The sequence below is a fragment of the Temnothorax longispinosus genome, chromosome 8 (genome assembly GCF_030848805.1).
Source record: "Temnothorax longispinosus isolate EJ_2023e chromosome 8, Tlon_JGU_v1, whole genome shotgun sequence".
Taxonomy (NCBI): domain Eukaryota; kingdom Metazoa; phylum Arthropoda; class Insecta; order Hymenoptera; family Formicidae; genus Temnothorax; species Temnothorax longispinosus.
The window spans coordinates 1,527,288-1,552,859 of NC_092365.1; the positions used below are offsets into that span (position 1 = coordinate 1,527,288).

Sequence of the window (25,572 nt, forward strand, 5' to 3'; positions counted from 1 at the left end):
GGCAACTTTCATACCAGGAGACGCGATCAATAAAACCGAGTTAATGGATAATTAAAACGCGATGAACCACCCGGAAATGTACAATCAAGATTCAGCATTGCATTCACAATGAATTTGGAATACATAAATCTTGCGAAATATATACATACTATTAATAAACGCCCGATATATTACAGCTTCCTGTTACACGACGAGAATCACTCGATTATTACGCGCTTTAACTTCGGTAAGCAAGTCAACGAAAAATCTAAAGCACATACATCCGAGAATCCCCAAGTGTAATAGTTAAAGAATTATTTATCGCGAATAAGAATTATATGCCTATCGAATTATCTATTTGCCATCGCAAGGAAATGCGTACGTAGCACATCATTATCGCTTTGATGTATGAATCAGGTAAGTAAATTGCTCCGGCAATTCGAGATATCAATCTAAAAATACCGCGTAGTAACTGACAAAAACTAGACAAAAACAACGGCTTACCGAGCCAGAACGGCTGACGTGACGTAGCGCTGTTTGTTGACGCGGGACTCGAGCGCGTGACGAGTGACGACGCATTCGACATTACCCTTCGAGACGCGACCGCGGCAGGTACAACGTATGTACAAGCGAGCGCGATTATTCCTTACGAATATTCGGCGACTGCCCAGTCCAATGAATAATCGGCTCTCTCGATTAACACCTCGTACGCATATCATGACTACTCATCAAAATAAATATTTCGTGTGATTTACTTACTCGACTTGAGAATTGAAGCGCATAACTGTTCGACGATGCACGGATACGAATACGTCTCTCATCGCTCTTTAAAGTTTTCGCCGATTTAGCCCTCTTTTTCAGTTTGCAAAGTAGCACAGGAATCATCGGAATGGAAATCTGTAATGTATCGAAGATGTATAATATTAATAGTACATAATGGTGTATATATATATTATAGCTTTATAAGTGCACGTTATTGTAATACAATAATACATGAATCTCTCGACTGTATGTTTCCGGACGGATTATCGCGTTTTAATTAACTCGATTTTATTCATCGCGCCGTATATCGTGTGGTAGCAAAGTAAGAATGCTATTTTCAAATTCTTCGATCGTTAATGGAATGTCGGGGATACAAAACGGATCGAGTTCGAGCCGAATGGCGTCGCGAAACGTTTAATTAGTCAATACAGTCGTAATTAGCTCGACATATATTTTAATATTGACAATCGTACACGATTCGCCGTTCGTACGTCAATAATTTTGTGAATACGCGCACTTTGCGAGTGAACGTTATGTGTGAGTGCCACAAAGGAGCAGCAACGAAGGGATTAGAGAGGAGGAGGCATCGGGCGACGGCGGAGCATCCAAGGGGTGAGTAATTTAACATTAATATATGTATTATTTGTCGTTTGCGGAATTAATTATTCCCGTTTATTTGAACCGTTTTATTGAATAATTTATATAAAAGCTCGGAGAAAAGTTTTCATTTATGAAATCTCGTACAAGTTTATTTTTGAGAAAGAGTGTAAGATGTTTCTTGGAAATCATATAATTACTTTACTAAATGTTTACTTTACGTGCAAATAAAGATAATATCTAATTAGTTTCGAAATATTAACTATTGTGAACGCTAACTAATTTGGACTTTGCACTTGTATTTTACAGATCAACGTAGCTATACGACGTAGTCTTTAAACTCCGCTGTTGCGCATCGTTCGGTGAGTCGCAAAATAGCCTTTTGATTTAAACTGAGGAAATTAATCTATGAAATATTACAGATGTGTAACATATCACAGATCCATTGCCTTAAAATGGATGAGCTAGGATAAATTAGAAAAAAAATGTTTAATCCTGGAGCATACATATACACATGCGTGTATTCCTGTATGCTGCATTTTGTCAAGTACTCTGCAAATGAACAAGTTTTTCAGGAAATAAAATTAAAACACCATAAACATTTGATATATATCAATTTTTGTATCAAATATATCATAAATGACGAAATTATCAAATTTATTATTAAAAAAAAAAATAAGAATAAAATTAAGAAATGAGATAAAATTACAATAAGTAAAATTCTTACTTTTTTTTGGAATATAAAACTTTTTTCAATTCAACTTTTATTTAATTTTTATTCAATTTTATTTCTTTCATGGTGTTTAATTCTCATAATGAAGAGATCGAAACAAGATCCTTCTCGACGTGAAATAAAAATTAAAAAAATAAAGAAGAAATAATAAAAATTGATCTATAAAATATACATATTCTAGGCTAAGGAAAAACTGTCGAAACCGATCGCGATGTTGACATACCCGAGGGCGCGCCCAGTCTTCAAAATTGCATTCTCGAATCGATCCATAATTATAGGCATAAATCTTTTCAGGATATTTTGGCATGTTTCGATTATTTCGCAAAGTTAAAAGCGAGAAGCATCCCTGCTTTTTACGGTTTCTAAGTAAGCACGTAATATATAACGACATAATAATAATATTGACAATTGAAGAGATACAGGTACTATATATTGATGAAATTTATATATATATATATTTTACTTTCTTATATTTTATAATATGCGATTCTTCCTTGTTTCCATTTTTAATTCGAAGCGCTCGGAGCGATATTACGAATTTGTCAAATCGCGATTTATTTAACGCAATGACGGCAAATCGTAGCGAACAAATTAAATGGACAATTAGTCACGCGTATATAATCGGTCATGAATAAATTGGCGTACATATTTTCGCTTCTATTCATCGAAGCGTATGCTTCGTGCGACCTATCATTATTAAATTGAAATCTCACGCTTAATGAGACGTAAAAATAATCTGTCTTCACTAGATTATAGCGACTAATAAAGTAAGAGAATTTAGAAATAATTTTATAACCGACACGTGGCAAAAAATATTCAAATATTTAGGAGCTTTTCGGAAAGGTATATTTAATTAAATGTCGGCGGAGGAAAATTATTTTAGTATTTTTCCAATCACAGGAAGTATTGTTCATCAAACATGTCCATTCTTTTCCCACTCGAACGCGCTGTACGAGGTTATTTTAGATAATAATTTCTGTGTGTAATTCTTGTAAATTTTTAAATGCGTCGGAAAGTAATAGGATTATTTTTGAAGAATCAGAATTAATGTCGATTGCGGATTTATTTCGGATTATCTTGTTGTTTGTTTCGCAATACCGCGATTATTATTACTCTTTATTACCCGTCAAATGTTATAACAGGCCATACGGGAACATAACAGATCAATTAATAATTTAATCTTTATATATAAACTGTTGGGTTACGCGGCATTGTATATATTTTGGATTATTGCGCGATAGAGAGCGGATCGAATAATTTTTGCTGCAATATAAATACGCGTCGCATTACTTTATACAGAGAATATCCCGTATTGTATTGTATATATTTTAATGATATTAAGAATCAGTAATAATGGCGATGGTATCGATATATCAGAATATCAATAATTTTTGTGTAATAAACAATTTTCGCGTGTATAAAGTTTCAATAATATAATACATTCAAACGGTATAACGGCATAATAACAATTATTCTTCGATTAAACTCCTGCAAGTGTTAATTTAATAAAAATTTTACTTGAAGCTGAATTGTTTAAATATCTGAAGTTGAAAATGGTATCAGGATATTAGGAAAATAGTCTGTGACTTAATCGATTCAATGACGATTTATCTTCGAATTAGTTGAATTTAATCACCTGTCAATCAGTACCTGCGTCAATTTCTCTATAGCGAGCCGATAATGTGCCTTGATATGAACAAGAAGTCGGTGATCATACGGAGCGGTTACGAGTCACCGGTGTGCCTTTAATTGATAACCCGATTAATTATGCATTCGGGACTTCGAGCGCAACACCACTTGGCCAGGTCAAACAAGGGTGGCAATTTAAGTCGTTCGGAATGCGGCATGCAAAGTGCAGCTTGCGTGCGAAACGGTTGTGACCTAACGTAGCTTTCGCTAAAAGCGCTTAAATTTATAATGCTCCGGCGTTATCGGCCGGCCGTTCGCAAACAGCGAATTTAAGGATATATACTCCGCCGAAAGAGGTTTCGTTTACGCGACCTTGCGACAATTGCGCGACTTTCTTTTAAGCAAGCTGTTGAACTAGTCTACTATGGTTTACTAAACTAAGTCTATTGTAAGCTAGTCTATTAAACTAATGGTAAGTAAGGGTTGTCACGAGTTTGCGCGCGAACTCATATCTCGGCTGTTTCTTGAACTACATACATGTAGTTCTCGATACATGTATAAATGCCAAGAAAAGAATGGTGTATTTTTTTTCCCTAAAAAAATATCTGTCCAGTAATGGAAAAGATTTGTGATACATTTAACATATATAAATATAAATAAATCTAGCAGAATTCGATAGCGTCTTATTATGCTCATTGGAGTTTCGTCTTTTATTCGCCTATTTCTCGCTTATAGTCTTGGAAAGAGGGCGAACGACATGATTAAGACGTAACTCCGAAAAGCGAGGTCCATTCGCGCGCAGTCCTTTCCCCCGTCAGCTCGCCGCGATACCACAATGGGAAGAAGAGAAGTAATGGGAAGTTATAACTGCCGTTCGTATCGCGAGAAAGAAACAGAGAGACAGAGAGACAGAGAGAGAGAGAGAGAGAGAGATGTAATGTGCGGAAAATTTGTGAAGAAATTCGACGGGCGCCGAGGGAGCGGCAACTTCTCGCAACGTCGCGAGTCGCTGCTTCAAGAGAGTCGTTAACGACACCCCGTGCGGCTTTAAGAACCAATATTTTCATCATTGTTAGCTTTTATGACGTGCCGGGCTCGCGGCTCCTATCGCTCGTCCCGAAAAGAAAACGCGCGACTGTCGGAACTCTTATTGCAACGGGTTGGCTGAATAATCGTGGCTTTTAATAAAAACTCAGCAAAACGGAAAATAAAATCCTGTATAATCAGAAACCAATCTTCATCTAGGCAAAAATAAAAATCGGAATCGTAGCAGGAAAAAGACAGTACCTGAATATTCTATAGCATTCGTCACAGTTTTTTTCTACGAATACTAATAAAATATCTATTAATAATTATAAATATCAATTTATATTATACAACTGTCTATCAGCGTTTGCTCGACACAAGACGACGAAATATATTAAATCTCGCAGATAATTTTTACAAAAATAATTTTCCATCAAGTCATTCGCGTCGCGTGGATGTCGAGCTCGACGCGGGAAACTCGTAGGTGAGATCGTTAGCGCCAAGGGTGCGAATTGACATTGTGTCTCGGAGTATGTCTTGAGTGTTGGTTTATTGTTATCCGCACCCGGTGGGCAGACTACCCTTACATATTTAAGGCGGCCCATTAGCGTCTAGTGGCGTTTGCGCCGCGAAATGTTGCCGGATCCTCGCGTGTACGGTTTTTTGCCGCGTTTTATCTGCGCTCGGTTTCGATGCGCAGCGGATTATAGAATGTATTCGGCATAATTGTGCCGCACCGACGGGCCAAGCAGCAAACGCGGATGATTGATGATTATCCTTCGATCTAATCAATCAATTCAACTTCGCCGGATGTGCGGACAATATGACGCTCGTTAATCGATCGAAGCAAAAGGGTTAAAATTAATAATATACGCTTTAGCGATATGTAAAAACGCAGGAAATAGAGTATCCATTTGAATCTTTCCAGTTGTTAATACAATCATAATTAGGGCGATACCAATGGATTTACTAGAAAAACTTGTCTCTTTATTTATGGAGTTATCTTTTATATCTAATTTATATTGGCGTTTCTTGCGATTTTCTCACCGCGTGATCTTTCTTCTCAATTTCTGAAGATTCAGTTTCATCTCGTTTGGGATTAGAGCGAGCAATTATAAAATAAAGGCAAGGTTTGAAACAGAAATTTGACTGCGAGGAACTTTCGTCTTAATCGTCTGTCGGGTCTGTCCACCGATATTGACTGATTAATCGCGCGTCGTTCTCGCCAAGGAAATCTCACGTGTCTTACAAATCGGGATCGTAAGAGAATGTCGGCAACCGCAATCTTAGCGGCCGGAAAGGCGCGGTAGGCGGACTCATTAAACTTTTCGTCGTTTCGTCCTTTCGGAGAATCGTGTCGGGAGCAACGGCTCCCACGGGAACAGCAGTGCGGCGCGATTATACCGACCGCTCCGCTTCGGAGGAGAGGGAAGGATTATACGGCCGCGGCGTAAAGAAGAAGGGGTTAAAACGCACAGCCCCGCTATCGCTCTCCTTCTCGCTTCTCTTTATCTCGCTGTAGAGAGAATTCGAATGCTCGAACGAGGGAGGACTGGCGCGAGGAAGGACCCGCCAAGGAGAAAACGAGAGAGGATCATCTCATCCGACTCCCCCGCCTCCTCCTTCTCCTCCTCCTCGCGAAGCTATCCCGTTTGTTGCCTTTGTCGCGGCCGTCCGCCGGGCCCAATCGCACGAAATTAATGTCTCGCCATTATTAGCAGAAGTTAGCCGACTGCGAAGAAGTTGCCACGCCACGGGTGTACTTTCGGACGATGGCGGGCGGGAGGTGCAAGGGGGGAGGGGAGGGATAAAAATAGAGAGTCGAGTGGAGTTATAACTTCTGGCCTCTGATCGCGCGCGTTTCGCTCCTGTCGCGCCATGTTTCTTCGTTAATGCAATTGCCTGTCGGCGAGAGGCTCTCGGATTAGATGACACACGAGACTCGCATCTTTTCTTCGACTGACGCTCTTAAAGCCGTATCACGCTACTGTGATAGAGAACGAAAAAGAAAAAAACGCAAAAGTACTTTGGAACTTCTATAATAGAATATTCTATATTAAAATACTAGCGTAGTTTGAGAGAATATAAATATTTAAAAAAACATTGTTTTCTGATGATCTATTAATTTTTTGCAAAACCAGTCTTCGACACACGATAGAGCCTTTAATACGGTTTCGCCGTAGTGGCAAACACGCGACGACTTGCCCTATCATCTGTATCAATTTTCAGATAAAAGTGCTTACATGGCATAACGATGAACATTCCCCAACGCGGCGTAATGTTCTCGTAGATGGAAAAATAACTGTGCGAGTGTCGTAATTAAAGCGCGACGCTGGAAAACATCACCCTTCACCCTGCGCGGTGGATAATAGACCGAGAACCAGTCGTTACCATAAATTCTTAATCCGAATCGGCGGTAAAACTGAAAGTTAACCAAGTTCGGTACCATTAGCCGTAACAATGCCCGCAGTAAGTTCTTACGGTAACGATGCTGTAACGACGGTTTCCGGAGCGTGGCAATTTCTCGCGATAAAGTCACCGATGGGACCTACAAGAATTAAACTCGCCCGAAGGGGTAAGATCGGCGACGGTGCAGCAAGCGTCAAATACGTATTAAATTTTTAAGTCCGCTATGCCGCGGCAACTTATTGTTTAATTGTCTCTCGATGGTGAAACGTTAACAATAAATCGCGAAGCATGCAACTTCTGCCCCATTTATTAAAAACTCTTGAATTGACACGAATATTTAACGCGTGATCTATCCATAAAGAAATCTATTTTATTCAATATAAAATATATTTTAATGTAGAGAATACTTCATTATTTATGGCATAACTCAAATGGAAATATGGAAAAAATATGGAAAAAATTGGTTCACACTTGCTGCAATATTTGATACGTATGCAATTAAGAGTCGTTTTGTAGCAGTCAAAGAGATTGATGCAAGACGCGAAGATTTCCATCGGAGGGACGTGAAATATACCGTATCCAGTTTCACGGAGTAACCGCGGGCCGCTCGCGAGAGTTCGAATTGAAGCAGATTACCCACGCGGTGGAAATTAGTCAAAACTAACAAAGGCCTCGGCGACCCGACGCGCGCGCGCGCGGCATTCGGCGTCCGCAATCGTGGCTGAATCGCGATCGCGCAATTCCGCAAACGGGGCGATTCGAGCCTTCGGACAAAAGATGTAATAATTCCGCCCCTGTTTTCCACCGCGCGCTGCCTCCTCTCTCTCTCTCTCTCTCCCCCGTCATTTTCCCCGCGACGTTTCCCCGACCCTCGCGAGAAACCCTTTGTTTGCAAGACAAACAAGAATCGTTTGCTCGCAAGAGTCAGCGGTGGTGGAGGTTGAAGGACCGATTCCCTCTCTCTCTCTCTCTCTCGTTCTTTCTCTCGGAAAAGGACGCGGAATTTTAATTACGGAAATATTACCCGAGACCATGGATATAATTGCATTAGCCGATTTCGGAGTAAGGAATCGGTGGGGGGTCGACGAGCGAATTCAACGAAATGTTATCCCGGATTCTCGATATCGTACAGTTGATCAAAATATTTTTTATGGCAAAACAATATTTTTTTTACGGTCCATGCAGTTCGAGTATACCATGTGAAAAATATCGGCGCTCTCGTGACGAATGATTTCGCCTGTTTTTAATATATCAACAGTGCGAAATGTCGCCGATAAGCCGGTTGAACGATATCGTAAACATTTTAATTAAAGCTGGCGAAGGATATTTAATTTCGAATAATTAATGGTCGTCCGTCGAAATTCATGCGTCCCCGACAAAAGCCATCGCCCTCTCGATTACTCTTGATTTTCATTACACGAGTCAACAGCCACGAGGCTGACGGCTATTAAGCGCCCTTTTTTTTTCATCCCCCGCTGCTCCGAAACGAACTTATGGATTCTCGGCGAGCGCCGGAGATTCAAATACGGCTCGCGACACATTTTGTCCTACGCTTTTGTAAAGAGTATTTCATTAAACCGCGAAACAATGTGCTTTATAATAAAAGAATCTTTGATCAAGTGTCGTTCGATATATCATGCGTAAAATACCATATTCCTTACTTAATTTTATATAGAAAATAGTCGCGATAGAGAGAAAGCATTTCGTGCCTCTCTGATATTTACATGTTTCAGTTTTTATGATAAATATCAAATTAATCGCAATTTATCTTTTAGAGAATTAGAAAATTAACCATGCTATTTCTGAAAGATCCACGAAACGCTTGCCTTCGCCATGGTACGGAAAATCACGCATACATGTGACTCCATGCACGACGACACAACTCGGGCGAAAGATGTACAACGATGTTACGACATTACGTCGTTGATCCTTTTTACCGTATTTATGCAGCCGTGAAACCCGATCTCGCAGGCAACTGGCTGAAAGATGAACAGAATGGCGTGGCGGAAGGTGGGAGGATAGCGGGGGTGCGTTTTCGAACCGCGCGCAAATTTTCTTTGAACAACAGCCGCGTCTTTCGCGCAGACAATGCGCAGCGGATTCAATAAAACCGCAACAATAAGGGTGAAAACTGCGAGACTGGTACGCGAGGAATAGGGACAGGAGGAGGCCCGGAACGGGAGGGCGGGGAGGGGCTGCGGCAGCGAGTTGTACCGGCGCGAGAATGGGAAAGCCGAGGGTAATTTGAATGAAGAGACAAGAGACAATGCGTGGGCGAAGCGCCCGGAACAGAACGGAACGCGCCGGGGCGGAGAGGTAGTATTCTGGTGGTTAGGCGGGAGGAGAAATCCGGGAGGGTTGGAGGGGAGGGAGAGGAGCAGGAGAGGATGGGTGAAAACAACCGCGGAATCAAATTAGACACAGCGGCGGAGTAGGGCGAGAGGGAGGGACGAGGAACGGCGGCGTAGGGCGCGTGGGTGGCGAGCCAAAGAGAGAGCGGTACGGCGGGGTAATTATATTTACAAGTGGCAGTTCTCGAAAACAAAGGACCTCAAGATTGCTCGATTCATTCAAGAACTCCCGCGGAAGAATCGCCCTCTCTTCATCCCCCTCTTTCCTCCTTGCGGCGGACGGGTCCCTTCGTGAGAGATCGTCGTCGTCGTCGATGAGTAGCCTGGAGTCTGTCTAATGTCACGTAAAAAGAGTGAGCGACGTGGGCGATCCGATAAGTAGTCTCTAGGCTGGCAAAATTCCAAGTAATACAATTGTCGAGATTTTCCAGTCGGGTATCTCGCGTTATTTTGAGCTACGTAACACGCGAACGCGAATAACGTAATCTGCTATCGTCATTTATGCGAATACTTAAGGCGATCGTCGTGCAAGTCTGGTGGGTTGAAAATTTCGGAATTGAGTCTATGATTCGATTAGCAAATGAGATTTTAGGCAATTATTCTTACCGCTACGTGGATTTCAACTTCAGGTTTGCAAGCTAATTTACATAAAAGATTGACCGTTATTGACTCGATTGCAAATCGAATAAAGCAATAGAGCTAAAATTAATCTTTGTTACATCGTTTGGGCGAATTTCCATTCTAATATCGCTCGCATTGTTATACCGGGTTAATTCCTGGCGATTTACTCTTTTTTTCAGTTCTTAATATATTAAATATCTCAAGAGAAAAACTGGCTTCCACTATTACATCTTGCTTCATTCTGGCAATTTCTGCAATAATATCGTCTAAATTTTAATGTCAAATATCTTATCAAGTTGAACTTCATTTGACACGTATAAGACTTGCCATTAAAAATCTCATTGTTATGCATAAAAGTGCTTCCTTTTGGTGACATAACAAGTTCGCCTTTCCTTCTTTATTCTTTCTTTCTTTCTTCTACACTCCACACCGGTTAAATAATTTATTTCCGAATGTGTTACGAGTCGCGCGATTGAAAAAGTGCTCAATTCTTCCCGGGGAACGAACGAGGACAGGTAACGAAGTACTTCGCCCCGTGATTTTTCAAAGGCTTCCCCGTCTTTTTCTCGCGACGAAGCCTTTGAACTTCCCCGAGCGCCTTTCGCGACGCGGTCGAGATTCTTTCCCTTACGCGAAAGACCATAAAGCAATTAAGTGGTATTTGTTCGCCTAGTTCCACCGAGATTACTTCAACCTCGCGAGCAATGACTCGAGCTAATCAAATTACTTTTTATGAAAACGCCACGACCATTGAGAATCAGTTTCTCTTTCCAGCACAACGCTCGCGCTTCTCCGCGTCTTTTTTTCACATGAAAATTATAGCGATGAGTCTCGAGGTTTTCGGCGCCTTTATTCTGAGAAATTATTGTCGTACTTTTAGCTCGAAATTTTGATATTCGGAGTTCAACTCCTGTTTCTGTCAATGTAAAAATAAAATATTTCGAACAACATTATGACAGAAGGAAAGCGTTATGTTATAATAGACACAACAATCCTTCTTGTTTCAAAATGTGCCGGTGTTAACCGCGCGTATCGTCGCCGTTGTCGCTTATCGCAGACTCGCAGAACATCGCATCTAGTCGTGACTCCGGCGATTCTCTCGGCGTCCTTTTTAAATCCACCCCTTTCTGTTACGTACGAGCATGACGACAGTCGCAGGGAAATTGTTTGTCCGACTGACGACATTTCCCTCTCGCCCTCGCCCACCCTCGCGCAAGATAGACGACCCTTTTCACATATTTTCATATGTATATATCCGCGTCCCGCGCGGAACAAAGCAAAATGAAAAGATAGTTCGGATGCTTTGACTTCCGCTTACGTATGCATACTTTCGCGCGCGCGTGTATCGTTGTTACGTTATTCGCCTCTTTATAGCTGGCGAACAATAAGTATCGACTGAGAGACGCATGAGCGACCATCGCACCTGCCTCCCTTTTCTGTCCGGAAACTGTACAAAAGCGACAGGAATCGAGGAATCCTTACTGGAAATCTACTAATAAATTCCTCGAACATACACCCCGTGTGACGGCTATTCGATCGATTTATCGTCGACGTATTTCCTTATGCATGCACGTATATAGCGTTCACTTCCACATGTGAATTTCGCTGCTGCGCGAAGCGAAATTTATTTGGCATTTTTGCGGTAAAATTTATTTAACAGGCCCCGCGTCAATTAATAATAGCCGGGAAATATGCGGATTAATTACGACTGATGCCTAAGTCGTGGCAGGCTCGGTCGTTATCGGTGCGACAGAACGGGGCGCGTATACGAATAAAAGGGCTTTACCGGCGCGGCGCGGAAACGCGGAAAAGCGGCGAAAGCTCGGACATTTGACGCGGCGGGCGTTTCCCTCGCCACCCTCCACCGACCCCGATGCGACGCGACGTTATGGAATTTTTGCGGAACGGCTTTTTTTAATTGATGCAATTCAAACCAGTCCAGCCGCCGGTGCCGCCTGGCACGCTCGTAAAACTTTTCGTCGCCTTTCGCGCCCGTCGCGCGCGAATTCGAAGCTCCGTTTGCTTCCTTTTCCCGGCATCGCCGATCCTTCCGCCCTCATCACGGAAAAACACTCGGCGAGGGCACTCCTGGGACACATCAAGCTTCCTAGGAACTGTTCCGCCGCGCGGAATTATGCCGGTCCTTAGACGAGTAACCCTAAGCGCGCCTCTCGTAATCTCGCTCGCGGGAAATCTCACGCGGAAACGAAACGACGATGTCGCTTTCTCGATTGCCGTGAGAATTGATCCGATCGATTTTCATTTGTTACATTTACTTTCTTACATTATTGTTACTTATTATCTAGTTCATTAATTTTATTTATTGTAAAAACATTCGCATCCTGTTCACGAATTACGGATATAATTATGTCAATCTCTTCAGATAATTTTCAGTACTACTCACAAGCAAGAATCCTGTTACGATAAGAACATCGATCTCGCGTAGGTATGTATGCCGTCGACCTTAAGAAATACGCGTGTAAAATTGCGTTTCCTGATTGCAAAAACGCGATAGCGCTGCGGGTTTTCCGGCATTAACGAAAAGCGGTGCCCCACAACTGAGTTCCGCTCATCCCTTCCCCTCTTCGCTCGCTCTTGGCATAATGAAAAGCTTAGCAGTTGGTTTAACTTGGCTGAGGATTAAGTTTACCTCGTTTCAAGGGTGCCAGAGCAGCGTGGAATTTCTACCTCTTATTTTTCCACCTCCTCGCCCCGGCGCGCGGCGCTGGAAAAGAGCGCGCGGTAGGTATTTCTTAATTAGCAGCAAGTATCTCGTCCGACGGAAGTTGCCTTATTAATTAATATTACAGAAGAGAGACACGATGGGGGGGAGGGAGGCAGAGAGAGAGAAAGCAAAGAGAAAAGAGGGGGTGAGAGGGAGAGGGGGTGACGGATGCGAGGGTAAGAATATTTTCTGTGAAACGCGACTTTCGCTTATACGATTACGCGGTCAAGATAATCGCCAGATTACTCTCATTAAAATAAAAAAAAAATAGACGCTGTACAACTGTGGAGTGTGTATAATCGCGGAATGCGATGAATAATCACGGAATTCTATGCGACACACGGGCCGAGATTAAATCTTACACGTAAATAGTAACCGAGACTTAAATATAAGCTGAAATGTCGCGTGTTCTTGAGGGATACGGAGAGATATGCTAATCCCGTTTAAACTTAAACCTGAGAAATGTTAGAGAAATTACCAAGCCACGGTGATAACCTAAATAAAATGGTTTTACTTTTTCGTCGTTATTAATTATAATATAGTAGATATTAAAAGATAAATTCTCACACACATCTGCAGAAAAAAATTTCTTGTTTCGTAAGTTCACGCATTTCTTTTACTATTTGGTAATATTACTGCACAACCCCTCATTTTTGTACGACTTGATATTATACGAGGCAAATCGTCTTGTGTCATTTACACGTCACTCAGGGCCAATCGAAACTACTCACCACGCCACTTTTGCCACATTGTTTTGGCCACTCGTGACGGTCGCTTAATACGGCCGTCAACGAGCTCGCAAAGATAAATTCGCGTCCGCAGTCTCGAGAAGTGTCATTAACGAAAGGGTCGAATATGCCCTATGGTATCGCTAGGGCCGTCCGCTCCGAAGGAGCAGTAAAACTCGAAACTCGACGAAGAAAAGGGCAGGCCGGCGCGGCGCGGAAGAGAGCAACTAAATAATACGGTCTCTCGGAGAGCGGATATTCGGGAAGTTAACGTCGCGAAAACGAGAGGCCGTATAGGAAAAAGTAAGGAGAGAAAAGAAAGAGCGGCCGGTGTCGCGCGCGAGACGTTTTAATAAACCGAGTTGGCCAATCAAAGTAGGAGTTAAGGACTTTTCTTGTTTTTTAACGGCCGTTTTTACGCCCGCTTAAATCACGCGCCGCTGCCGCCCGCGCCGTTCGGCTCGCGAAATGATGGGGCGGAAAGTGAAGGAACGCGAGCGAAGGGATGCCTTGCTCGGAGCAAGAAAGCACTCGGAATTCAGAAAGGCGCGGAGAGATTTTTACGAGTGAATGGCGATGAGAGGGAAGGACAAACGGACGTGAGCGCACGGACGAGTATATTCGCGTACACTCGCTATTCTGCATGATCTTATCGATGTACACCTCAGGCTTATCGAGGCAATAGCTAATCTTTTCCGTGTAGAGAAGAACGTATGAAAAAAAAAAGATAAAAGTTATATATTGATTTAAAATAATAATCAAGTCCGAGAACACGTTAAATTTGTATTTTATTACCGACCTGTGTATTGTTATTCTTATATTATACTATATATTATATATTATATCGCGTTATTAGAGTATCGATACTTCGGTACTTGACGTTTCGATTCGGAACGAGCTACTTTGTGGGGCTGCATCGACGGCGGACAGGTGGTTATTTTAACGTTCGATAAGCGCAGACGGAAGCGCATAGGGATGCAGAGTTATTGGCACTTTAAGCGTAGACTTTTCATTCACGGCCTCTATAGACTCGCGCGCTGCGCACCGCAAACTATATACATTTTTCATTCAGTCAGTTAGATGAATGATCTCACGTTGCGAGAGAGTGCACAGAAGTTCGTGCCGGAGTATCGGCGTTTTTGTTACGTGGAAACGAACCGAACAATACATGTTACCGATCGTATGTGAAATTACTGTGTGCAGTACCGCGCTTGCAGACAGATGTTATTTCTATTAGGCGGCAAAATAAAACAAGACACGGCAATCCCTCAGTTTCTGCCCCGTCTTTTCACACAAAGGCGTAATCTCGTCATTTAGTTCTTTTCGTGAATTAATCTGCTATATTTTCTATTCTACGTAGTATTATTAGCAATTTGTGCAAATAACTAGTTTTTCGAGCACTAATTATTTCCTAATATAATCTTTTTCTTTCTTTAATAATATATTGATCAATATAAATCGCGCGCGTGAATAAATATTGGATGACATTTTATATAAATAATTCCATTGTTTCATAATGAAATTAGAAACGTACATAGATAATATTAATACATTTTAGATTACGTAAAGTTACATTATTAATAAATAAGGGTGGATGTGCTATGAAAAACTAGAATAAAACATGCCTTATATAAAAATAAATTATTATCATTATTGTATTTTTTTTTTTGTTAAATGTATTTTTGGGTGCATTACCTGATTGAGACATTTCTTGTCTATCTCTTTACTTATAACATATCTTGTAACATATTGAAAAAAGATCTTGTTACCTAAGCATTAATTTGTACAATATTTATAATCCTGGAAAGATATAATATATTTTGGAAGGAGGAAAAAAAAGGAAAATGAATTTAATACACTTACATCTAACTTTCGGTCAGGTACCGACCGAATCGCAGAACGAAATCGTAATTATCCCCCGTGGATTAATTACTGTGGTTACCAACGCGCGACGATCAAGTAACGAACTACTATTACCATAGATATACTATTTACCATACGTGCATGCATCTATAATTCGAGGATCGATATCGGTGCTCCGTTTCGAGAAAATTCGTAGGGTGGGATGGTACTACGATCGCGCGAGGTACGTCTAATGAAACTACCGCTCCCTCACGACATTGCACAAAACAGTAATGACGCTACGGTTGCGCGGATTACACTTAACGAATCTGTCGCGTCATCGGTCAGAAAACAATATTCTGTAGCGGATTTTCCATCGAATCGACGATAATCGACACCCGAAGGCCTCGGTATGTCAAAATTCGTCGCCGCATCGTTATATAGTTACTCGCGAGTTAACGGAGTATGCAGTATTTCATGTCGCGTTCAGAAACCGAACTCGAAAATCGCACCGATATTAATCCCATGATCATCTGTATGTGGTAAATACCTGGCGACGAACTCGCGCGTGTCGTAGCCTGGCAGCAATTCCGGGAAAATATCCAAAACATCGAGGACCTCGGCACTCCGTGAACTCCGGTAGATCTGCAGAGGCCGGATCGCCCGGTACTCCATGCACCACACACCACACAAGACACACAATTCACATATTCCGATATTCGTAACACACACTGCATTCCGATCACGTACACACACACATACACTTTAATCACGCACAAATGTCTCTCGCAAATAACGGCAACGATAGCGAGAGATACACGGAGCCACTCGGATATACGTCTACACCGTACCGACACGTTTCTAGAACTACTGGTTCGGCGCGCAATTGCGATCCTCCGAAATTTCAAATCGGAGGGAACCAATCACGTCGCGGCGATCGAGCGTGCTCCATATGTACTCGCTGCACTTAATGTGGGATGCATGGACGCTTGATCTTTGGAGGAAGGGAGAGAGAACGAACACGACGAGTGCAAATAGGTGCAAAACAATTATCTTTATTAAAATGCTGTTATAAGTTATAAAGAAATAAAATACAAATGTTTTAATAAACAAATTTAAGGAACGAATTAATTGCGATAATTTGCCTGATACATAGAATTGTTTCTGATATTGCAAATTATATTAAAACATTGAAACTTGCTCGAAATAGCGGACTCTAATTGTAGAAATTATTTAACGTAGAAATAAAAGTCGAAAAAGAAATAAATGAGAAAATTATATTCCAGACGGTTTTAATAAATCGTATTTTAATGGATCTTATTTAATAGAAGTACAATTTAAAGGTTGATCTTAAAGATATGTTAACAGTTGGAATATATTTGAGACCTCGTATGTTTGTGATTGCATCTTCACTAAAATTGTAGCGATAAGCATTATCTCGCGAGTTATCACTAAAAGAGACTACTAAGATTAGATGTATTAATCATTAAATCGGATTATATGACGGCTTTCTCAATCTTAAACTTAGAATCTTTAATACATAACAATAACAAAGTAAGGCTCTTGAGTGCAAAAATTGAATCTAATTGTAAAAGATTGACGTCCCAATTTCTAAAAATTAAAGTCAGAATGCATATTACTTTTTCATTTTCTGCTTAAATTCTAAACGGCGAAATTAATTGATAGTTTTTATATTACTTTCAGATAAGATAATGTTAGATAAAAAACTTTATTCATTACTATATTACAGCATGAAAGAGTGGAAAAAGTGTGAAAGGTAAAATAATGTACTTGAAATACATTTTATTAATTTATTAACTGTTTAAAAACGCAAAAGCTCTGCATCGCATCTCTAACATTTACTAAGCGTGAAATTTTACATGGATAGTGATGTATTTCGAATTTTGCCTATATATTGGATTTACTCGAGCGCATTAGGGATTTATTATCACTCCCATCGTCGATTGTCCTTGGCATGGTTATTAATTAACAGGTGCAAGGCTTGCATGAGCACTTTCCACCCGATTTGCAGGCACATTGGTCTGTAAAAAAAGAAAATAATTTATTTATCATAAAGAAGAGATGTAATCTTTCTATAAAAAAGATAAAAGCAGATATTCACGATAAAACTTAAAGCAAATTACTTTAAATAACTCTTGAAAAATTAAGTGTTGGCTACTCTTTTCACTTCTCGCTCTAAAATATAGAAATATTGTTTTTTGCTAATATAAAATAAATAAATTAAATATAAAATAAAAAATTGTGAAAATAAATTCGGCGAAGAAAAAAACACGAAGCATACGACATAAGCGAAAAGCTTAAACGAAAAAGGAATGCAGTGCTCCAAGAAATCATTTCATGACTCATTTCATTACGTGTAATGATCGAGACAGCGCGGCGTAGAAGCTTTAAATAACATATTACGCGCAATTGCACCACACAACGAAATTGTGCCACAAGTCTCGTGGAATTGCGATGTACAGTTAAAGGATATGACGAGCTGGTATCGGCGATGGCTGTCATTAACCGGTCATTGTCCGGGATAAAAAACAAAAAATAATACAGTTAGTCGACACGCGTTTTTACTCGTCGATTGTTTGGAAAAAGAGACATTCCAACGCGGCATTGTGAAAACGAGTTCGACAGCTCACACAACTGGTTGTAATTAAAAATAATAACTCGTTAGAAGCGCGACGAGCAAGCAGCGAATTGCACAGTCGGAGCAAAATGCATTATTAATTCTTGATATGATTACCCTTGCATCCGGAATCGCAGCACGAACAATTGTCACCGCATTTGCAGTCCTGGCATTTGTCTGTAATAAAATAAATTTTAAAAAATTATTTTCGAGATTTACTTAAAGAGAGATTAGAATTTAGAAATACATATTAGGATACAATTCTATAAATAATATAAAAGAATATATATTTATTATTAAAAATCGCGTATGTTTCAACAAAATATTTCAATAATTCAGTAACTGATCAATTGCCCTTTGACCATGCACTGCCGAATCAATGATAATTAGAAATCAATCGCGTGACGTCTCTTTAAAGATCACAGATCTATTTCTTGCTTATACATATATATCTCATTGTTTCTCAATAGCTCCTCTATAGAGCAACAGTAACAATTGAGGAAACGTCATGTCAAACTCTCTATTAATGTTCATTAAGCATTTAAGAGGCACACTCACCCTTGCATTTATCGCATCCTGGTCCCGGCATCTTGGTTGGCTTTGGCTTATCGCTTCACGGTAGAGGCTCGAAGAGATAATGCAGCGGAATGGTTACTCGCCAGTAGAACGTCGCGGCTTCGTATTTATCGATCCTTCCCCACCACGGCCGGGCTTGGTTCCGAGCGGCTTGACAAGCGCAACCGCGCAGCGTGTGCAATCGTCAACATGTGTGCTATGCGCAATTCTTCAGGGCCGTGCGACTCCAGTGACACGAGTTTTTCTAACAGGTTGTCGACTAATAGGATGACGTAGGAAGCGGCGTTATCACGTTATCTCTATTCGATCCCTATGGTACTGCGACGTTCCTGTAGATATTTAATTCGAATCAATGTGCGCATTTAAGTTCGATATAATTTTTGTCTTAATATATTTTTAATCGTATTCGTTCTTATCTTTGTGTACAAATACGAGCTTGATAATCATAAAATCATAAAATCAAAATGTTAGCATTATACGACACCGACCTAGTGGTGTGGTACCTATAGATTTATATATATAAATTTAAAAATGAGAATGGGGAGTTCAAATAAACTCAATCATTAGAATGAAGGATATATACTAACTTTGGACATTTTAACTTTTGTATCATATTATCTCTAAAGAATTTGATCTTACACAGTTATAAATTGAATATTATTTTCCACTGGTAAACTAGATATTTAATACATAAACGAGTAAAGATATTTAATAAAAGAAGGTATATATAAATATTACTAGCACAAAAAATAGCTCTGCAATAATTTAACGAACAATATTTACAAATTTTTATACATTTTCGTGGTGATTGACCGACATCTACTGTCTATCAGGAAGTGGAATGTTACGTAAGATCAAAAAAGTTTTGCTCAAGTCCGGCATATGAAGGACACTCAAATCATGTCAATAATAAGTGTCCTCGTACAATATGTTCTGCTTCCTGATTGCCTAATTAAAAATTAAGTGCCTGCGATATTGGCATAGATCTCGAAGGTATTATTGACTCAAGATCGGTTTTTTTTTGCGTAGGAGAAAAATACTTAACGTATACCCCGGTGCCGGCCATCAGGATTATGCTGGGCTTGCGTGGGTTGAAGAACTCTCCCTCAAGCAACCACCCTCTGGTATAAATCAATCACCTGGAAACCGCCGAAGCATTAAACTCAGATAACCGATAATCAGGGCGTTTCCGTGCCCTTCCTCCGTAAACCACGCGACATAACTCGCACGACGTAAGCTCCCGATTCATATTAAAATGTCCAAGATCGACGGCCCTGTTGTATTGTCGGTAGAAAACCAATCACGAGAATTGCAAGAAACGACGCAGTATTGTTGTGCCTTACGTGTCGTATCGATAAGAGAGGAAGAGAGAACCTTCCACAGCATTCTAGATTGTGAGAACCACGTATTTGATGATCGCCGCTCTTTGAAACCTTTCCATACCATATTTACTCCATTTTTCCACAGCAGATTTTATGACGTCTCTCGTAAAATCGTTCTTGTCGATGTTTATTCGAAGCAATTTCCATTAAAAAGCGCTCCGTGTTTTCTTCTCGCTCCTATTTTACATTCAACGTGTAGCAATGTATACAACGTATGTATACGTCACAAACTTCTTTCCCAACTGCAATAATACTCAATATAAATGTTAATATTAGGATGGCAAAACTTAAGAACTAGGTCGGCACATTTACCTATTAGATAAGAACGAGAATGTGTGGACTTTTGAATTGACGTCACTTCTCTTTGTTGTGTACCTATTTTACTGCATGCTATTTTTCAAGAAACAGGTTCGAGTAATAGATTTAATTTTCCTGCTATCTTCGATAGGAAGTAGGAAATCGAATTATAGAGTTGCCCCTAACAAGATGGCAACACTACACTAATTAGCCGCGCGCGGGCAAACGCTCTCTCTCGCGAGCGCTTGGCCGCGCCGACTTAAGTTTATAAACAAATTCTGGAAATATACTCATCGGCCGATCGACGACACCACAAAGAGTCGAATTGGACACATATACTATTGGAATCACAATAGCGACTCGCAGAAAGTATTTGCACACATGGTACTGTCGGAGATACATCTCATTTTAGAGTGTAAGACTTACGCTACATCCAACTACATCAATCACACTCATCTCCAAACTATGATCAACAAAAAGACTGCTTAAACTTGCGGACCAATGGCAATAAAATGCGCAGCAAAATACAGTGTTACGACACAAAAATGTGAAATAATACTTGACACAAAAAAATAATTTCAATTGCACTTTTAATAAAACTATAATATATAAAAATATTTAGAAAAATTTTATGAAACGTGTATGAAACATAGATTGTCACACAATTTTTTTTTGTACGTGAGAACGTTTTGCGCATTATCTATTCAATGTGCACGGACTTTTCTGCGAAATCGTAATGAATTTCGTTATTCCAAGTGATCTGGACTTCGTTATTCCAAGTGTTCATGTTCTGGTGATCTGGACTGATTGCGTACGACCTGAAATAATATAATGCAAAATTTAAATTATATATATTTGTTCTAGAGTCTTAAAACTTTTTTCTTAAATCATATTTAAATTTAATTTGTAATTTAAGTGTAATTCATTAAAAATATATATACACATTTAAATCAGAAAAAATTTTAAAATATGTAAATATTAATGTCATAAATATGTATATATATATTTTTTTAAATTTGAATTAAATTTAAACTACAAATTAAATGTAAATACAATTTAAGAAAAAGCATATATATATATATATATATATATATATATATATATATATATGTATAATTCATAGCTTGCAATTCAATTTTACAATACTTTCGTGTCGGATCACGACTTTACCTTATGTTAGCGCAGTAATTCATTTAAGTATACGATTTCCCATTTTTCGTTTTTGCTTCCTTTATCTAAAGAAAATTTTTAAATCGTTACAAATATGTATATTATTTTAAAGTTATCAGATTAAATTTTGGAATGCATTCAAAAGTGCAAACTCCCATCTCATGTACACAAATTACTACATGAGATGGAAGTTTGCACTTTTGAATGCAAAAAGTTACCAGCAACCTTTTCGTCTCCTATTGTTGTTCCAGTCACCTTCTGAAATAATGTAAAACAAAGTAAATTAATATATTGCAGAAGATTTTGCAAAGTATGTGTATATCTTTATTAATGCCGATTTAAATATCTTTATTTATTTTGCTTACCTCTGTTTGTCTTGGAGATGGTCGAAACTTCATAATTCTTGGACTGGGCGATCGAGTCTGCTTTCTTTCAGATGTAAATACTTCTTCGTCCGTTTTAGGCTGTAGATTTTTCTTCAGATAGGGTTTCTTGCCCTTGATGTACATGCCAACAGGGGATACTACATGATCATAATTTTCCATCTGACGATAAATTTTTTTCATTGTCGACTCGTCTTGCTTATTTAGGTTCGGCAGCAAAGTCGGAAAATACTGGCGCTTTGGTCTGCAGCCCTTAACAGGCGTCTTTCCAGGGGTCATAAAAAGCCGTGGTTTTGAAACAAATGTTTTGGTAGGTCGATGTTTCGCCGACGAAGGACTTATACTTTTCTTTCCCGGTGAACGCTTCGGCGTCCTTAATAATGACTTACTCCCTAATAAAATCGACGAACAAGAATCGAGATTTTCGTTGGACATCTTCTTACTCTTCTTAGCTCGAATGTCTTTTCCGTCACGAGGAGTACGAGGACTATTCAATTTTGCTCCGTGAAGTAAATTGAGTATAGGTCTGCGCTCTTCCAAGTAATCTTGATATTTCTTGACACACATTAGAATTTTCTTGAATTTATCATCGTTTGTAGTTGGCGAAGATTTGCTGATTACAATTTTCGGATGTATATCTTCTACTGATTCTGAATTTTCATTAATTTCCATTATTTTTGCCGTGTCAATGCACCTTTGTCTTTCCTTCGCAATCTCATACATGAGCGAACTTTCAAGTTCGATTATTTCACGATGCTTACTACGTTGTGTTCGCTGGTTAAATGTATCTTTCTTCGATTTCGTTTTATCGTACTTTTCATTTGATACCAATCTGTGTTGCAAATTTTGCGTTTTAGGTGTTTTATTTAGGTGTTGATTTACCGAGGTGCATGTCCCAGCTTTTCTTATCTCTTCCTGAATATTGAAGGAATCCTCCAAAGAAGCCATTTGACTTTCATACGCTCGTCGAATATCTTCCATGCTTCGCGAGGAAGACTGTGATTGACTGTCTTTCCTTCCCGAGAGACTCCTGGATTCTTCCGGATATAAAGTCTCACAATACGCTTCCAGATGTTCAAACGTATTTGTGCTATCAAGCAACAAAGTAGAAGTATTTTTTGATTTACGCCGACATATTTTCTTGGGGCTTCTAATATTACGTCGGGGAGAAATAGGTGTTGAACATAGAGTTTTATTATTATTTCGAGGAGTTCCAGAAAAAAGAGATTTCCATGAAACATTAGATTTAAATTCTTGACTTTTTCTTCTTGCATAAATTGATGTCGACATACCAGGAGACTGAGGCCATTCGGGAATGGTTTCATCCTCTATAAATTTACACATTCTTCGAAGCTCTTCGTTGAATCTGTATACGCTGACTTCTGGATATTGTAAGGAATCGTTTATAATGGACTCTTCAATTATAGTTAGCAATCCTTCTGTAAAGCCTTTTGGTGAATCATAGCAATTTGCGGATAAACGTCTCAGAAGACGCTGTTGCACAGCTGCTTCTTTCAATGGTTTTTCATCCGCTAACGAATGTAGGAACGTTCTTAATTCCAAAGGATCAAGTTCTTCTTTGGAGCTCGTTTCGCTGCTTGTTGAATCGTGCCGCTCATCTTCCGCAAGGTACGATTCATCTTTCCTTCTTGGTAAAGCAGAAGACTGTGACAATTTCAATGCATTAAAGGACGGAATAATTTTTTCAACATTCTCACTGCAACTTGTTACAATCTTAGAAGAAAGCTGGTCAGCTTTAATATTATGATTGGTATCTCTATTCAAAATTCTATCGAACGTAGTGTAGCTCTTAGACCTTGTAAGTTCTTGACCGAGTAAGACTGTATTTTCTAATGAATCTATTGACACAGAACGTTGGCGTTTATTAAAATTCTGTTGTTCCTCGGCCGTATTACTTAAATGACGAATATTGATATTTGCACTTGTTTCAGATAATGTGGTATTTAATTGTTTTTCAAGAGTATCATATTCTTTAATCAGGTGTTCATTATGGAACAAATTTATACATTTGTTTAAATCAGGTTTGATCGACAAATATGATATCGAATCCAATGTATCCATTGATTGAGGCTGCTTATTATCATATGTGGCATTATAGCTTTCCTGAGCAGTATTGCACAAGTCGGATAATGAGCTACATCGCTGACTGGCTAAACTACCTGCTAGAATAATGGAATCCCGAGATTTGTTCCTTGAACGGCTATATTTTTCAGCTTCACCTTGTGTATTTCTCATGTCATTTAATCTGTTCTCTGACGACGCTCGAGGGAGGATCTCTCCCTTACTTATGGTTAGACCTGTAAATACACATATTTATTTAAACTGTACATTCAAATTTAAGCATATCATAAAATATAAAGTAAAACATAAAATATTACGTCTAAATAGGCATTTTACTCTGAAAGTTTTTCTTTTATATAATATAAAATATAATAATATATAAGGTAGTTCAAATATATATATAAATAAAAATTTGATTCTATACATGTTATATATATATATAATATATATATATAAAACTCCTCTGGAGGTCTGATCGGACCGTTTGGACCACTGCTTTTAAGAAGCAAAAAATTTTACAACAATAACAAGGGCTACGGTCAACGTGAGGCTACAAATGCTTTGGAGCGTTCTTCTTCTCCTTCTTTCTTCATTGAAAGAAAAGAGAAGAGGAATGCTTCGAAGCATTTGTAGCGTCACGTTGACTGTAGCCAAGGTTATTGAAACGATGCGAAGTTATGTTTGACGAGCTATGTAGAATCCTCTTTGATTTAGGAATCAGGAAGCTTCTAAAACGATGGAACAAGTGTATTGCAGTCGAGAAGAATTATATTGAAATGTAGTATGTGAAACATGCTGGTGATGTCGTACACAACATGTGTAGAAACAAATTCCCGTTTATATTATATATTGCTATATATATTGCACATATAATTATTTACTACGTATGTACGAGGATAGTTCAAATATAAACGGGAATTTGTTTCTACACATGTTGTGTACGACATCACCAGCATGTTTCACATACTACTATTCAATATAATTCTCCTCGACTGCAATACACTTTAGAAGCTTCCTGATTCCTAAATCAAAGAGGATTCTACATAGCTCGTCAAACATAACTTCGCATTCCGGATGTAAGACAAGAAAACATTAATTAGCGTACTTACGGAAACTACTTAAAGAATCCGTAAAATCGTGTGCACGTCTTCGCTGATGGCTCATATTTGGATTCCTGAGAGAGGATTCTGTCTTATAACGATAATACTGTGAAGACCAAGTAATTTGTTCAAGGAAACTCAGATTCGCAAAAATGTGACACCACTAACGGGCGAACTGAGGCGAACCAAGGCGAACTGGAACTGATTCCAGACGCCGGTAACTGCATGGGTAACTGAACCTCTGTTTTGAACAATCAGATATACCAACGTATCGATCACGTGATAACATAATTAATAACTACGAAGACAGAGAGAAGCCTGAGAGAGGCCGCTGGTGTGGAACACGGCCTTCATCTTTCTTTTCTCTTTTGTCGCTATAAATGCTACGAACAAAAATATATTCTAAAATAAACCGAACTAAATTAATTGTCGAGTTGCTCTTTCTTTACAATCTTTACAAAATAATATTGAAAATTATACACGTGTTTTTCGTAATAGCACTTTTTACACTCAAAGTGTCGTGTAACGTAACCTTTTCGTTC

General features: G+C 39.3%; 1 protein-coding gene and 2 long non-coding RNA genes across 9 annotated transcripts in view; 1 reads left to right on the forward strand and 2 right to left on the reverse strand.

The window, feature by feature from the left end:
* The window catches only part of LOC139818111 (uncharacterized), a 182,604-nt gene extending 181,730 nt beyond the window's left edge, over positions 1-874 (reverse strand). The window contains exon 1 of the long non-coding RNA XR_011733381.1: positions 739-874. This is a non-coding gene — a long non-coding RNA (uncharacterized lncRNA). The remainder of the gene's footprint in view (positions 1-738) is intronic.
* A 117-nt stretch (positions 875-991) lies between these two features.
* On the forward strand, positions 992-19,752 carry LOC139818113 (uncharacterized). Its single transcript, XR_011733382.1, has 3 exons — positions 992-1,353; positions 1,648-1,700; positions 19,646-19,752. It is a non-coding gene; the product is annotated as an uncharacterized lncRNA (long non-coding RNA).
* LOC139818105 (uncharacterized) lies at positions 17,200-25,552 on the reverse strand. Of its 7 annotated transcripts, none has more exons than XM_071786605.1 (10): positions 25,040-25,552; positions 21,831-24,166; positions 21,684-21,723; positions 21,466-21,530; positions 20,311-21,113; positions 19,960-20,240; positions 19,668-19,755; positions 18,599-18,945; positions 18,158-18,217; positions 17,200-17,444 (listed from the first exon to the last, which is right to left on the reverse strand). In XM_071786605.1, exons 1-4 carry the CDS (start codon positions 25,092-25,094, stop codon positions 21,472-21,474), a joined length of 2,490 nt encoding a protein of 829 aa, XP_071642706.1. In that variant the 5' UTR covers positions 25,095-25,552; the 3' UTR covers positions 17,200-17,444; positions 18,158-18,217; positions 18,599-18,945; positions 19,668-19,755; positions 19,960-20,240; positions 20,311-21,113; positions 21,466-21,471. The 7 variants fall into 7 exon arrangements, with proteins under 7 accessions (XP_071642706.1, XP_071642708.1, XP_071642704.1 ...); XM_071786607.1 differs by having other exon boundaries at positions 19,662-19,755; XM_071786603.1 differs by having other exon boundaries at positions 18,599-19,755.
* Between the last annotated feature and the right edge of the window lie 20 nt (positions 25,553-25,572).